The 15763-nt window shown below is 40.2% G+C and overlaps 1 protein-coding gene across 14 annotated transcripts in view; it reads left to right on the top strand.

Moving 5' to 3' along the window:
• Positions 1-15763, top strand: part of WWOX (WW domain containing oxidoreductase) — a 547784-nt gene that overhangs the window by 168355 nt on the left and 363666 nt on the right. The window contains exon 9 of one of the 14 annotated variants that reach the window (XM_054078617.1): positions 10218-10287. The exons of the other annotated variants lie outside the window; for them this stretch is intronic. Coding sequence (XP_053934592.1) covers positions 10218-10280 — 63 coding nt within the window. The 3' untranslated portion in view covers positions 10281-10287. Of the gene's footprint in view, positions 1-10217; positions 10288-15763 lie in introns of those variants that run through there. 14 annotated transcript variants of the gene reach the window in all.

The following is a 15763-nucleotide window of genomic DNA, read 5'->3' as shown; positions in this document are numbered from 1 at the left end:
AGAAGGATACTGATCTCTGATCCATTTTTGTGAATCTTCCTCTTGTTCAGAGACGAAGGAAAGGAAGAGGCAGTCTGGGAGCAGGTTTCAGTGTAATGTTTTGGGTTGTATGACTGTTGGGTTGGGTTGAGGATTTTGTTGGCAAACCCACTTTTCATAGGTTTTCCTGGGAGCAGGAATCACCAGCTGCCTGCCTGTTCATTTGCCTGCAAGTTGGAAACAAGTGTGTGAAATTCAGCTCTCATTAAGTCGATAAAATACTCTATTTGACTTTGAGCCATTATCCTTAATTTTGGCTTTTAGCTACCTGTGTCCCTTCCTTGATTGCATGAAATACAGTGAAGTTTTTGCAGAAGGAAAACAGTGTCCTTGTTAATGCTTATACTATAATAAATAAAAATGGCAAAATACTGCTGGAGAAGAACAAGAAAATATCCACTATCTATGGTTTGGGTCTGAACACATTGAATGCGGGCAATGTATCATGAGTCATTTATGCCTGTTTTAACATATTTCTCTATGTTGGTCTGTTTTCACTAAGTCTTCTTTTGAGACTTCTTTGTCTTTACTGATTATTAGAATTTAACATTTTCTCACATGACTGGAAATACCTGATCTCAAGCAAACCAGTGCCTCTCAGGATACAGCGATGAAAATGGGACGGTCTCAAATCGCATCTATTTAATTGCAGTTGCTACTGTACAGACAAATACTATCCCCACAATGGAATTCCAGTTCTTCATTACCTTATTTCTTCCTGGAAAACTGCAAATTTATTCTTTATTGAGCTCAGGCATAAAAGCTGTCTGTTGCACTAATGTGGAAAATGTTTTCCTATCACCGTGTCTCCATGCAAATAACAAATTAATGCAGCTGTAGAGGAATCTAATCACTGTAATTCAACATTCAGGGGAGCAAAAAATGATTGTGCTTGTCTTCACTCTTCCAGGAATGACACCAGATTTTAAGTTTTAAATGCACGGCCTGTTTAGCTCATTAGTTTTTATATACAGGTTTAAAGGCAATATCTTCAAAACAAGATGTTAAGCTCCCTGAGTCTGTAATCTCCTCTCAAGATGTGGTTGTGGCCTTGGAGTTCTCCTGCTATTTTGTGCCCAGTTTTGGGTTTATGCATCAATCTTCTCTAGTATTTTGTCTTTGAGAGATTTAATTTATGCAGTGGGTCGTTACAGCTTTCATTTTTCAGGGGGAACCTGGGAATAAGAATGCATTAAAATCAGCTGTCCCCCGCCCGCCAACACCAGCCTTTCTCACGATCAGCAGTCTGAACTCTGCTGCTGAGAACCCTACAAATCCATTTGTTTACTAAACTTCTCTTTTTTACCAAGGTCAGAAATCAGCTGCTTCTCAAAATGTCTTAAACTCCTGTCGACTTTACCCACATTGAAATTGGCTTCTGCTCCTTATACACCTTCAAAATGATTTGAGAAATATCGAATCCAATCATTTTTTTCCAACTGCTCTGCCTGCAGTTGGTCTCTGGCCTTGCTGGTGCTCTTGCACCTCCTAAAGACTCCTTGCCTTTTTGTTTTGCCATGTTTTGTGTAACCTGTCTCATTCCATATTGCTGTCCCTTTGTGTGCTCGTCTTGGATTCCGAAATGATTTAGGGTTAAAAAAATTGCTGTGATCTGTTGACTCAGAACACTTGCCTTTCCAAAGTGATTTTTATTACTTTTACCTGTTCTAACTTGGAACATATTCAGAAATGTAAAGTAGAACAGCAAAGGAACAAAGAAGGCTTTTCCCCCAAAGACTCAGCGCGAAAAGGTTCAACCATTTGATTGAATGCGTTTGAATGGTTTTTATCAAGAAGTGGAAAAGCGTTTGAAGGTCAGATTTTTTTTCGAACCTGGATCTTTCTCAAATCGTGCCTTGAATTCAAAATAAAATTAAGTCTCAAGCTTCCTCACCTTCTCCCACATCAAATCCATTCCCATTTCTTGGTCACTGAGAAATCTTCCTCCATGGGTCAGACCGTTGCCTTGTCCAGCACAGTGATGCTCACTGCACATGACAGGAGAAGGGCATGGTTGGAGTTAAATGAAAGGCACTGCAACTGGGGTTTTCTTGACCGTTTTTTATCCCCGGTGCCTGTTTCTTCCCCCTGTTAGATGCTGCTTTTTCAGCAAAGGAAGATGTTTGGTCATTCCTGTCCTTTCTGAGATGAGATCCAGGGGCTCACCTGACTTATGCCTGCTCTGTGGCCACACACAGATGGAAGAAAATCAGTCTGAGATCAGGGCGATGCTTTTCCTCTGCTGAGGAACAAGTACTTAGTTATTCATTTTGTCTTTCAAAGTTATGCTGGTTTTAACTGTTCTTTCTAAGTGTTTTCTGTACTTTCATCTGTAATACGTTATTTCTTGAGTTTCTGCAGTAGTTCAATTATAGAATCATGGAATGGTTTGGGTTGGAAGGGACCTCAAAGCCCATCCAGTTCCACCCCCTGCCATATGCAGGGATACCTCCCACTGTACCAGATTGCTCAAGGCCCATCCAACCTGGCCTTGAACACCTCCAGGGATGGGGCAGCCACAAGAATTTAAGTTTTTTTCCTAATATATGTCTTCCCCACAGTGTTGTATTTGCTTCTCTCACTGAAGAAAAAACTGAACACCCAAAACCTAAAAGACAAACTCACTTCACATTCACCACATTAGATGTTAAAACTTGATTAGTCATCGGATTGTTTCCAGTCTTGTCCTCTGTGTATTTGGTGATAGTTACATCTATGATGAGGTGATGGAATTTGTGCAAATAGCAAAGTGAAGAGCAAAAGTTTTTTGGCAAAAACTCAGATTGCACAGTTAACCACATCGTTATAAGATCTTTACTACATGTAGCTTTTGAACACCTCATTGGCTGGTATATGAAAAGGGATTCAGAGCTGAGCGGAATATAGACAAGAAAGAAAACTACTCACAGTTGCCAATTTCTTAAGTTGGAGATTATATTGTCACATTTTATGAAATACTCAAAAATGATGCTGTGGTCATATGTAAACCCTCATCCGCTGAGTTTTTATTTACAACAGGTGGGGCAGGTTTGGCAAGGATTTGTCCAAAATAAAATGCTAATTATGATTTATAGTCTGCTACCGAAGAGATGAAGTTCAGTATGTTCTTCAGGTGAAAAGGGTTGGTTCTGTCCTCATGCAGGACCTGCATTTTATTCAGTAATTAACTTTTCGTGATGCCAATGAGAATGCATAGCCTTGCATGCAAAATTTATGTTAGTCTTTACTGACTGCACAAAACACATGTGAGTACGTTGTACAAGATCCTGGATGAGTAAAATGCTCAGAAACCTGAGGGCACAGAATATTTGAAGCTGCTCCATGATTATCAAATGACATAGCTGATGTGCTTTGTGACAGAGCAGTTCGTTAAAAGGAATGTTCTGTGGAGGGAAAGCCAGAAAAAGCAGGAGTTTGTGAGTAAGTTTTGTGTTGGTGTTCCCTAGTTTTTTTCAGAGACACAAGCCTGGCATCTTTTGCCACTTATACTATTTCATAGAATTTGCAATGCATCCGCAATTTCCCTCCTTCATCCTGACGGGGTTTTCATTTTGGCTCTGCTGCATTGAATTTATTTTGTGCCTAAATGCTGAAGTTTCTGCTGGCTTCTCAGCAGCAGAAGCTGACCCACAGCTCGCTAATGGCTTTCCTTGAGCCTCCAGCTTTTCCCAGTGCACAAAATGCTGTATATTCAGTGTTATCCATCTATGTACGCTCCCGCTACATGTCAGCTTCGTGTGTACCTGGAGTACCTGAAATAAACTCTCTCAACAGAGGTTTTTCAGCACGGCACCCTAAAGTGAGCGTAAACCTAAATCCTTCTTTCCTTGTGTAGGAGTCTGAAATTAAACCCAGTATCACTAAATGATTTGTAACATGTATTTCAATATCCAGAGGCTTATTGAAGTTTCAGTGCTGGTCTATGAAAAATACCTTTTATTTGTAATAAAAGCATTCACACCTTGCATTGTCGAAGCACAGCACAGATATTCACATGGTTCCATTGTGTGATATGTATGAGCGAATTAGCTGTCACAACAGGATTTTAAGATGCTTGAGCTTTTTGTGCCTCATGGGGTGGCTTAACAAACATGTTGTTCTTGGCTATTGAGAACTGCAGTCACTTCCAATTGGGAATACTTTCCCTGTGTGGAGACAGTCTGAAAGCTTCGATCAGATAACTTCAGCAGCAGTACTGCCCCACTTCAGGAAATTCCCGATGTGATATTAGATTCCATAGTGCTGGCATACTTATACTAAAATGAAACTCATTGCAAGAATATGTTGGCCAAACCATGTTCCCATTCAAAGTCTATTAGTTTGGTTATTGAAGGGTTGTATAAAATCATCCTGAGAGTCTGTGTTTATTCTTTGGGGATCAAGTTAATGCTTCTTTTAAGAAATGGCAGGATACCCACAGCAAATACCTGAGGAACAGTCAGATCCACAGTCTCGTTTTAAGACATTAGACCAGTTTGTGCCAGTATGTTGCTAGAAGAAAAATACTTTAAATAAAGAGTAACCTCATAAAGCTTTTATTTCAGATATTTCACCTAAAAGAAATGGATTCAGAATGGGCATCATAATTAAGTAATTATCATATTGATTATTTTTATGGATATAACTTCTCTGCAGGGAATTGGTGGCCAGCTTTGACTTTTGTTCATATGTTTATGATCAGGTTGTATGAGTGAAGTAAATATTTTAGTCTTTATATCAGCTGCTGTTCCATCTCTGGTTTAGATCCCAGATAAACAGTCCTCATAAACGGTGCAGAGAAAACCTGAGAAGCAGGAGTCAAAATATTCCCTGGTTCGGTAGCAGTCAGTGGTCCAGTTCGAAACCAGGGGCTACTTCCCAGATTTGTAAGTGCTAGATAAGAACACCCCCAAGGCGAACTGGAAGGGGAGAAACTAGATGTTGCTTAGCTTCTTGAAGGACTTGGGGTCTTGTACCAGTTCATTAAAAAAGGGAATTTCCCAACAAGCCAATGTTTATTTTAACCCTAAAGTGTTTCTTTGGTGGGTATGTCCACCATTTGGAACAAAACCACTCCAAAGTGATTATGCTACCGTATTGCTTAGATATCCTCATGTATTTCTTGTTATTCTAGTTGAGTACTGCATTCAGACAGAGGTTGCCAATAAAGTTTATTGTAGGAGCTAAGTGTCAATATCTGTAGTACCCTCCGCCTAGGGTGCTCGTAATTAAAATGCCACAGATAGTCTGGGAGAAGCATGAAAATTTGATGGCAAATTGATTTCAGGTTCATCTTGAAATTTGTCCTCAGCTGGACTCAATACTGCTGGCAGACATTGGATGGCTTTTGTCAAAAGGGTTTGCTGGGATGAGACAGAGATGTCTCGATCTGAATATTAAATACCAGGCTCTGCTTATGACAGTTTGCCTAGTTGCTAACATTTTCCCTTTTATATACATTTTATTGTGTAGGGAGTGTTCCAGGTGGCATCGCTTTATTTTGTTTGAGAAAATATGTTGCTTACAAATATTTTAATGTGCTGAAAGTTAGACTTACAACATCAGCTTCAAACCTAATCGTAGAGCTTCAGACCTTCTCAGTACTATAGATGTTCCCAAAACTAAGCTGAGCTGCACAAAGGAAAGGGCTCTGATAAGGGAACGGGTAAAACTTGCATCAGTGATGGTGTTGGAGAAGGGAAATTGCATGTAAAATAACCTTTATTTAAAAGAAAGAGCTTATTTTTTTTCCCCTTTAGTGGTTTTGTTTATAGAGAAAGTACTTCGAACAAATATGAAATACCTGTTCTGGCATAATGTTAGAACCTTACAATAAGTCCAGCATAGACCTTTGTTTTCACAGATCTGTTCTCAGCAGTAACGTGCTCCAGCAGGCGTTGGAAACAACCTTGTGATGAGAGCTGGTGATTTTACAGCACTTTGCAAAATCTGAGCACTGGTCTGTGTCCACCAAACAATGGAAAAGGTTATTTATTTGAACTGTTTTCTGTCTTTCAGGAACACAACTTAATTTCCTTTTTCCAGAAATAATTCTGATTCTCTAAAAAAAACCAGTTTTGCATATCACTAGGACCCCAGTGTTAACTTCAAGCTTTTGCTCATATTTTCATTGTTCAAATACAGAGGAGCCAATATTTGGGGATGTTGACGTTCCGGTGCTGCCCTCGTGCAGCAGCAGTTTCTCCTGTGGCAGGGCTGGGACTGAGCCAGCTGGGTGGGGATGGCAAACTCCGTGGAGCTCCACCAAGCTGCGTGGCCTTAAGCCAGTTGGGTCTCTGGTTCACTTGATGGAAGCACAGCAGTGATGGTAACTTAGGCAGCACTATCAGTTTTGGTTTTGTTTTTCCTTCACTCCCTGATAATGCCAGACTCTAGCGTTAGAGAGAACCAGTGGGGAGAAGTGAGAGGGAGAAACAGAGTAGAACAAGAGTGGTTCCTGAAGGCTGCTGATCTCCACCTGTGGAAGAATTAAGTGAAGGCTTATGACTCCCTGGCTCGGTCTTCTCCATTTGAATTGTCACAGCACTTTAGAAATTTTTGTCCCTTCTCTCCGTGAAATTATCGTGCCAGGATGTGGATATAAAATGTTATTCAATGTAACTTAAACATTGATCACATCTAAATATTTCTCTTATCTGCCTGATGCAACCTTTTGCACAAGTCAGAAGTGATTTTGGACTCAGCTGGAGGCCTTTAGGTGCTGCTTCTATGGGAACTGTACTAGTGATGTTAGGAAAAATAGACCTGGGGAGTTTAAATTTAGCATTTTTCTTCATTATGACTTGAAATACCTGAACCGTTCACTCTGAGCTTTTGACACTCCATCCTTCCTCCTCTCCTCCTCTTCCCTGCATCATTTAAAACTGCAATAATAATCAACCGTTGCGCTGGAAGGAGACTCTCTCAGGTGCCTGGCATCCAAACTCAAGTATCTGATCTCATTTCAAATGGTCAATTTATTTCCTCCTTCCCTGACACTGGTGAAATTGTGTTTTTATTTCCAGCTATGATAGATTTGTTCGCTTGGTAAATATTATATGGTGCAGGAGTCTTTATTTTTTCATATAATCTTTGTTTACAAAGTCAATACAATCACTTGGAAAATATGTAGCAAACACCGCAGTATATTAGAATCTCGCGTATTGTGTTTGCTGTAGGTACAAATTCAATACAGCAACTCTCCAACAATTGACATGTCAAGTAATATATCAACCGTTGGTATATTACTTTTTGCTCATCCTATTACTACTCATCAAAACCAGCTTGCCACCCACACTGCTCTGCTCATTAAGGATGATCTCTCCAGGATGCCGAGCAGACTCAAGGCTCACTGATGCTAAGTGTGGATTCTCAGACACTGGAGAGATGTCACGCTTGTAACAGAGCTGGATCCCACATTATTAGCGCAAAAAGCATGCGAAGACCACATAGGACTGTTAATGAAGAAAACTATTTCTCTTTACTTAGAGGAAAATTAATTTAAAGGAACAGTGAACAATTCCCATAGAAAAATACTATCTTATATAAAATAAATGTAAGTGAAAGAGGACTTTTACCTACTTTGAAATAACGTTGTTACTTCTGTGTGTGCAGTTTTCCTGCGTGATGTGCAAAACAGGAGAGAAATGGGTTGTAAACTGCAGTAATGCCAAGTGACCTTTATTCTGTTCCTGACCAGAGCTTTGGCGTGTTTGAGTGTCTTTATACACATGAGTTTCTCAGATATGACTGGGGAGCCCGTATGGTGCTTTTATTTTTTATAGAATATTCTTAGATTCACAGCTGAAAAAGTGCTGTGTGCTTAATATTACTGTGAAGTTTTAACTGATTTTTTTTAGCTATTTTCCTATCTGCTTGTTCTAACAGTTTGTCCACTGTGTTCACCATTTAGCTAGTAATAATAATTTTGTTTCAGGGTTGAAAGTTTTGTTAGGTGAACAAGTACATATACTGTGATGGAAACCGGTATATTTTATATGGCTACAATATACTGTATGACCAGTATTACATAGCCAGTTTATTATATATATATATATAATGTTGCTTTTGGCTGCTGACAGGACTGGTTTATGCTTCCTTGCATTCAAAGAATTACAAAACACAAGAGCCAAGAGACAACATTTGTTCCTGATCTTGGCAGCAAGCCATACTTCATCTTGTCTTGTGTTAAAACACTGCTAGAGCACACTGCATTGGGAGACAAAGGGATGATTCTAAATTGACATGTATTTATTAGAGGAAAAAACACCCTTGGATTTGTATATGTCATTGCCCTCCTTTCTTCTTCAAAGCTGTGAGAGCGGAAGGGATTGGGCCGTTCTCTTAGGGAAGCCAGAACATGTGCTTTTCACCAGACTTTATTAGTGCCCATAGATGGATGGAATTTGACATCTGAAGTGCCGAGTGGGTTTTCCTGCCATCAGACACAGCTGAACGGCATTTGTTTGATGGCATGGTTTCTAGAAAGTGGTTCCTATTACTGCTGGATTTATTGTGTTAAAAGGAGTTTACTGGTTCCAGGTGAGACACTTCTACCACCACCAAAGACCAGACGTTATTTAGGATAGCCATTCTTTCCCAGACAGTCAAGAGCATTTGCACCAAAACTTCAGAAGGAAACATGGTGGTGTTATATTAAGAATATTTAGATTCTTTTTTAAACTGTCACAACTTTCCCAGGTGTCTTTCGCTTGCCTCTCTATTCTTCATTCTAATTCCTCCCTCCTCTTTCCTGAAAAAAGTAGGAACAGGAATATCTAAAGACAGGATGGAATGGACCTTTAATAACTGAGAGAATGGACAGGTAATTATTTACTGGCTTATTACTGTGATTAACTGATACATGGGCATGAAACAGTAATAGTTTGGAAAGGTCACCTCCATAGGGCTCTACATCGGATACTGAGCAATAGCAAGCATCAAAAATGTGCATGGGATTTTTTTTGCCGTTATGTGTTCTTATCCCCAGTAAACCTTTGCATGCACCCTTGTAGACATGCTTGTGATTTTTTTTTTCCTACAAATCAGCAATAATTAAGCTATCCAGTGCTCTTTGAATACAATCTCATTACTTGGTTTACAATGTCATTGCTATCTCCTAGCCCCTCCCTGCCTTCCCGAGCTATTGCATGACCTCCAGATCTCTCTTAGACTCCGTGTATTGCCATTAGAAGACATCCACACTGGGAAATCATTCTGTTCCTGGTTTTGATTAATATTTTATCAGCCACGAGAGGAAATGGTATTCTTTAGCAACACTAATAAGTAATTGAGCAGATGAGATGCCCCTGCTACTTTGAAAATGCAGAATATAGAGGCTGTAAAAGAACAGCTTTAGATATGACTTAGGATACTTAGTGGGAAAAAAAAACCCAAAAAACCAGAAGGTGCTGTCTGCGGTGAACAATCAGTACCGATATCAGCAGAAAACAAATAGTAAAATGTCATTGTTAGCAATAGGTTGTCAAAACCATGGTAAAAGCACATCTCATTCAACTTGGTGCTCAGGATAGATTTTCGCAGAAGCGATTGATCTATTGACTTTAAATAAATTTTGAAGAGAGTCAATGTAAACCACATACAACAGAGAGTGAAAAGTGATAGCTGTTAAATAAAGAAGTTTAAAGGCTTTGTCAGCTGCTAGTTGAAAACATCAGTCATTATACTATCAATAAATATTTAGGACTAGCATTTTAAAAGCTTAGTAGCTACTCTAGAGTTATGTATTGTGAACTGAAGGAGACCGTTAGTGATACAAGCAGTCACCTTTTCAGTAAATAATGCACTTGACAAATCTCTTGGCATACCCGTCTGGTATTTAATGTTTGATTTCATTTTACTATATTTTTCCGGTTCACTTTTTCATGAACAGAAAAGCTGAATTTGGAAGCCCTGTCACATCACCAGCTCATAGCAATTGTATTGATTGATATGCTTAGGAAGAAACACACGTGCCTGGGATGAGTTGTGTTAGATCAAGGTGAGGGAAGTGAAGACACAAGAAGAAGATGTCTTAGACAGCTAAGATTCAATGTTTCTCCCTGTTTCCCCCGACAGTAATGTAAGCCTTCATACTTTTATTGGAAAGGATATTGTGGAGAACGCTAGCGGTAGAGCCGTGATCTCGGTGTAGTGATTTAAGTTCTATCCAGTAATTATTTTCTTTTGAAATCCTGTAGGAAATTTCCAGGTGTGTGATGTTACTGTCTTACCTGCTATTGGTGCAGTCCTTTGGGCATTAACAACCAGGTATGACTTTTGAAGCTTAAATTATAAACTGGCGAGGATTTATGCTGTCCCCAAACCGGCAGAGGAGTATGAGGCACAACAGTCAATCCGTTAGTCCGTGTGCTCTCACAAACATTTCTGCCTAAACGATATCTGAGAAGTTACTTGGTTTGAGTTGATAAAACCTACAGGCCTTAGCAGAGATTGCAAACGAGAAATACAAAGTAATGGATTAACTATCTAGTTATACTAATTAAATAGTGTACATAAAATATGAAGAGTTTTGAAAAAACCCTTAGGAATTACTATTGCTTTATTCCCCAGAGTGAGAGAACTCTGTGTGTGTGCGCGCGCATGTGTATGGGGACGATTCTGTATTTTAGTGCTAGGATTAATGCTAAAGTGGACGTTATGAATTAATCATGGGATTTAATTTGCCAGAATTATTTTTTTGGCATTGAGCCCCTGTAATTAGCATCTTAAACACTAGTGGTTTTGGTAATCTTAATGACAGGCAAAGCAAAACCTTCTGCCATTAATTTCTTGAGAGTTGTTTAACAAGCAAGATCTTATTTTGCAGCTAGATTTGAAAATGAAATGGGTTCATTGAATGCGAGGGGTGAGAGTGGCCTCCCTGTGTATAAGTTGGTCTCATTTCTGCAAGCTCTTTGGGTTTAACATTCACACCGAAAGCTTTGGAGGAGAACCTAGCAAAAATGGGAGAGTTTGTTTTCCACGTGTTTTAGTTGGGTGTGAGTTTTGTTCAAGCACTTTCTTATGAGATTAATCATCCTATGTCGTCACCGCTTAGAAGCCGAGAGCCCAGTGTGTTCCAAAGGATGTGAGTGAGCTCAGGTATCGCCTGGTCTCCTAAAGCTGGATTTGGAGCAGGCAATGAGGCTATCGATCAACAAGAGTGTTTTGCTGACTCTTAATGAGGTTGATCTCTTTAATGTCTTTAATTCAGATCATTAAATATGAATCTTTATGTTGTCTTAGAAGAGTGCCACCCTCCCTAAATATTCAATCAATGCCAGAAACCATTCTGTTATCCCATGGACATCCCTGCTGCCTGGTTTGGGCGCAGAGGCAGAGCATCTTTCTGTCCTTTGGAATTTGCCAGCTGTGTGCCATTGGCTACCAAGGGATAGAAACTGTTATTCTAGTGGCAACTGACACCAGCTAGAGAACAGCTTTCCCTTCCCTTAACTGTTAATAGAAAATGGGAGAAAGGCAGGCTTATCTGTCTGAGAAATCTCGGTTTTCCATCTGTTTCCCCTGGGTGACTCCTACTTTGTGTCGCACGGGTGCAGCCGCATGGGCAGCAGGCTGAGTCAGAATCCTCACCTTGCCCCTCGGAATGTGCTTGGCAGGGCAGGCGCCTCGCTGGCAGCTCGGCGTGGTGGAACACGGCAGCCGCTGTGGAGGGGGCCGTGCGCAGGGGGTTAGCACAGTGCCTCAAGAAGGAGTCAAGAACAGGGGGTTCTAATTCTGACCAGGATATTCTGCTTCCTCCATTTCGCCACTGACATACTGAGCCGTGTCTCCTGCCCAGCTCAGAGATCTCTGCCCGAGCGCCCGCCCTGACAGTGAGAGAGGCTGCGTGGACTGGGCGGTGAGTCCCTGGTGGTGCAAACGGAGGCCTGGAGTGCTCAGCCAGCCTTTACGTTGCTCTGCTCTGCAGCTGCTTCTCGGCACTGAGCTAAGCTGGGTTCATTTTCAGCTGATTGGAGGGTACTGGCCCTGTAGGACAATCTGCTCTTTCTCTCTCTGCCAGACTTTCCTCCCTCTTAAGCTAATTTGCCTTTTATTGTAGTAATTAGAAAAGGGCTTTGATCCCAAATTCAGTCTTGCTCAGAGTTCAGAATCAAAGTTGTGCTTGGATCTTGGGGATTACCGCGCATCCCTCAGATGCGAGTGGTAGACGGTGTTTCGTTACCCCAGCTCTCACCAGCATGCGAGAGCTCTGCCTCGCGAGCCCTTACTCTGAGACTGCAGTAATTTCATTAGCCAAAAGTGTAATTACATTAAGAGAAGGAACAGCAGTCTCTGATTCCATGACCTCCTCTGTTTTCTCCCTGGTGTGCCATCATCTAGAAAAGTCTAGATTTAGTTTTGGGTTTATTTATGTATTTAAAAGTAACGTGATCTCTTGCAGGCGTGAGCTGGGTGTGATGAAGACAATTAATCAAGATAACTCAAGAGTTTAATGTTTGTTCTGCTTTCAGTCAGAATCCATATTTTTTCACGTTGCTGCACCTTGGCTGTTACGTTTGTCACAGTTACTGTGAGGAGAATTAACAAGAACAGTAGATGGGAGAAAAAAAATCTGCTTTTCATTGTTGTGAGAGAGAATTGCTCAGTCGTAGTTGATCGGTGTGGGTGTGCGCAGTGTCTGCCCCACGCTATGGCTGCTCACCAGCCATTGCCCATGACTGCCAGGGACAGCGAGGGAGCACAGGGCAGACACTGCTTCCTCTTCCCTTAACAGTCTCAAAATCTTCTCTTCTCTTTCAATAGAAATTTATGATGGATTACATAAATATTTACTTTGTTTGCCAACTCCTTATGTATTGTAAATAGCAACAAATAAATGATAGCTTAAATATAATTTTCCTAACTTAGGTTGCAATTCTATTATCCTAGGAGTTGCAGAAGCATCCCAGAGGTGTCCAAAGTGCTTGTGTGTGAGTTACAGCCTGGCCACCGGGCTGGCAGAGTGACTGCACATCTTGATATTGTCTCACCAGCGGGGTTTTTTCATACCAAATTTGACTGAGATTTTGAGAAGTGCAGATCATCTCTAATTGATACCAAACCCTGTGAGAATTATGCGTAATTACAAAATGTTCAGTGACTGCTCTGGGAAGCTGCGAAGTACCTTATGGGTTACGCTGGGCCAAATTCTAACACATCATTGTACAGAGTGACTTTCCTGCCCCAGTGTTGCTGCCTAAAAGTGAGATTTTTTCCTGAGACAGGTGATTTTTTTTTGTAAATGTGTCTGTTTATAGCATGCATCTATATTGGTGCAAGAGGATGTTAGATTGCTTTATTTAAGAATATGAAGATAAATATGACTTTTAAAATATTCTAGTTTATATTCATCTTAATGGTCTTGTGAAAACAATCCTCTCTGTTTGCTTTCTAGGGTATTAGAGATTAGAGAGAAGATAGTGCCAGGGCTTCCAATTCTTTAATTATTAATGAAAAATACGGTGCAAATACCAGAGCAAAGGCAGGTTTAACGTCCTTGTCCCTAACCTGCAGCTGAACTGCCCACAGTGATTGCCTACCATTGCAGACAAGGTTGGTTGGGTCAGTGCTTGGGTCAGAGACCTCCCATGGAGACCTGAACATCTACTGCCTGTAGCTGAAGTGGTTTTATCCAGACATAGTGCCGGCTGCTGGGCAGGTCTGAGATAAAGCCAGGATCTGGGCTGCCTGCAGCGGTCATTTTTCATCTATTTTTGAGACCAGAGTAACTGCTCCAAATTCTGGCCAAAATCCTGTTGTGGTTTAGTGAATGTAACCTGCTAATGTTTTCACTGAATTTTTGGTGGGGTAGATACTCTTGATTTTAAAAGCCAGAGTTCATTATGTTACTGAAAACTTTTAAACGTCTGCTTATTTCTACTCGTTATGACCTACCGGGTTTAGATAACAACTGCCTTCAAAAAGCGAGTCCTGGGCTGCAGTCGGACAGGTCAAAGCATTCCTTTCACGACATGCTTTGTACTTGTTTGATGAAGAATGGAACAATTCTTGATAGACTGTAATTTTTAGTTGATCTTACATGATGAGAAAATACAGCTGTTTCATGTCTTATTTATTTTCAACACTGAATTAACGAAGCCCAGGTTCCTCGGTACCTGCCTGTAGCTCCCAGGTTTCATTCAGGCGCTCACCCCCCTTTTGTTTCCTCTGCAGCTCAGTGCATTGACATGCAAGTGTGAACTTGAGTGTGTGCACCAATGCTGTGACTGCACCCTTGTAATGAAGATGAAATGACTGTAATGATGACCTTTCCGTGCCTTTGTCTGTACTGTGCCCTTCTCTTTAGCTGAACACCTTTCAAATGAACATGTTCTGAACTCTTGAACTGTTCATTCTGTTCACTGAGCTTATTGCTCTATCTGCAGTTTATCATTATGTGTCTCCAAAGACTTTGTGTTTCCTTATATTTGACATCTAGATGGAATTTTTCATAACCCTTTACTAGTCATAAATTGGATTGTTAGGGGATTAAGTTAATCTTGTTTCTTTATAGTAGCTCTAATTTAGAGGGGTTTCTTTATTTGTTACTCTCCAATCTGCAAGAATGGAAAAAAAAACTCTACACTGTAAGATTCTGTATTGCTGGAATTATTTATTTCTGCTCATTTTGAAGTGAATCGTACCTAAGAGGTACACTTGAAAAGTTGTTTTGTCATGTTTTTCCCATATTACTATTTCTTCCTTTCTATCTAAATAGCAGCTCCTGAAAATGACCCAGACCAGTGCATCATCAGATAAGCAGCGTGTCAGTGAATAGGCTGTACAAGAAAGTGTATTTTTCTTATTCCATTGGGAGGGGAAATAGGAAAAAATGACTTACTGCTTGCAGAAAATTGTTACGGTGTGTTAGTCATAGCTTAGCTTTTGCTTTCTTTATTAGGAGGTACCACTCCTCACAACTTATGTACTTTTTATTAACCAGTTACCGGCTCATGTTCAAAATTAAAGGAGGGAGACGAAACTCCATGCATTTTTAAGAGCTTTTTCTTGTCTAGTAGTAATGTAGCAGGGAATAATTTTATTTTATTAAATACTATGTACTATAAACAGCATGAAAAATTGAAACAAGAGAAAATAATTTCTGATATCCTGAAAACTATCAAGCTATTCTGCAAAAAGATCCTCAAAATCACCCTGAATAGTAACGTGATGCAGATCAGTAAGTCCAGTCATTAAAACTAGTTTATAATACGCAGAAAGCATAATGCTTGAGGCATAAGACTAAAGATGAGTATAACTTAAATATAATGCTTGCATTTAAGCAACACACTTTTGTTTCTTTAACAAATAAACATCTTTAGTCTTCTTTCTCCAAAGGTTCGGAATTGTCAGGCTGGTTACAGAAGATGAAAAATCTTGAGGAGCTCCTTGACCTCTTTTATGATCCCTTCATCCCCAAACTCCATCAATGACTTGAACTCTGACACTGAGCACGGCGAGATGTAATTCTTCATCCTAATGTCATAAACACCACGTTCTACTCTAGACATTTCCAGTTTTTATTGTTGCATTGCAATGTAGTTCATGTCAGCTGGTATCATTGTAAAGGGTGAGGTGCTCTAAAGCTCTTAGTTTTATCCAGCTCCGTCTCTAGTGAAACCTTTGGAACAACTTCAGTGCTGTTTGACCATTATTCTGCTGATTTTCTTCTGATTTGTTCTCTTTATTGAATGATTGATTCATTCATTGATTCAATGCCACCCAACTCACCCCAAAAACT

Source organism: Cuculus canorus, chromosome 13 (assembly GCF_017976375.1).
Source record: "Cuculus canorus isolate bCucCan1 chromosome 13, bCucCan1.pri, whole genome shotgun sequence".
Classification (NCBI taxonomy): Eukaryota; Metazoa; Chordata; class Aves; order Cuculiformes; family Cuculidae; genus Cuculus; species Cuculus canorus.
Note: the sequence above shows the minus strand (reverse complement) of the source record. Positions and strands in the feature narration are given on the sequence as shown.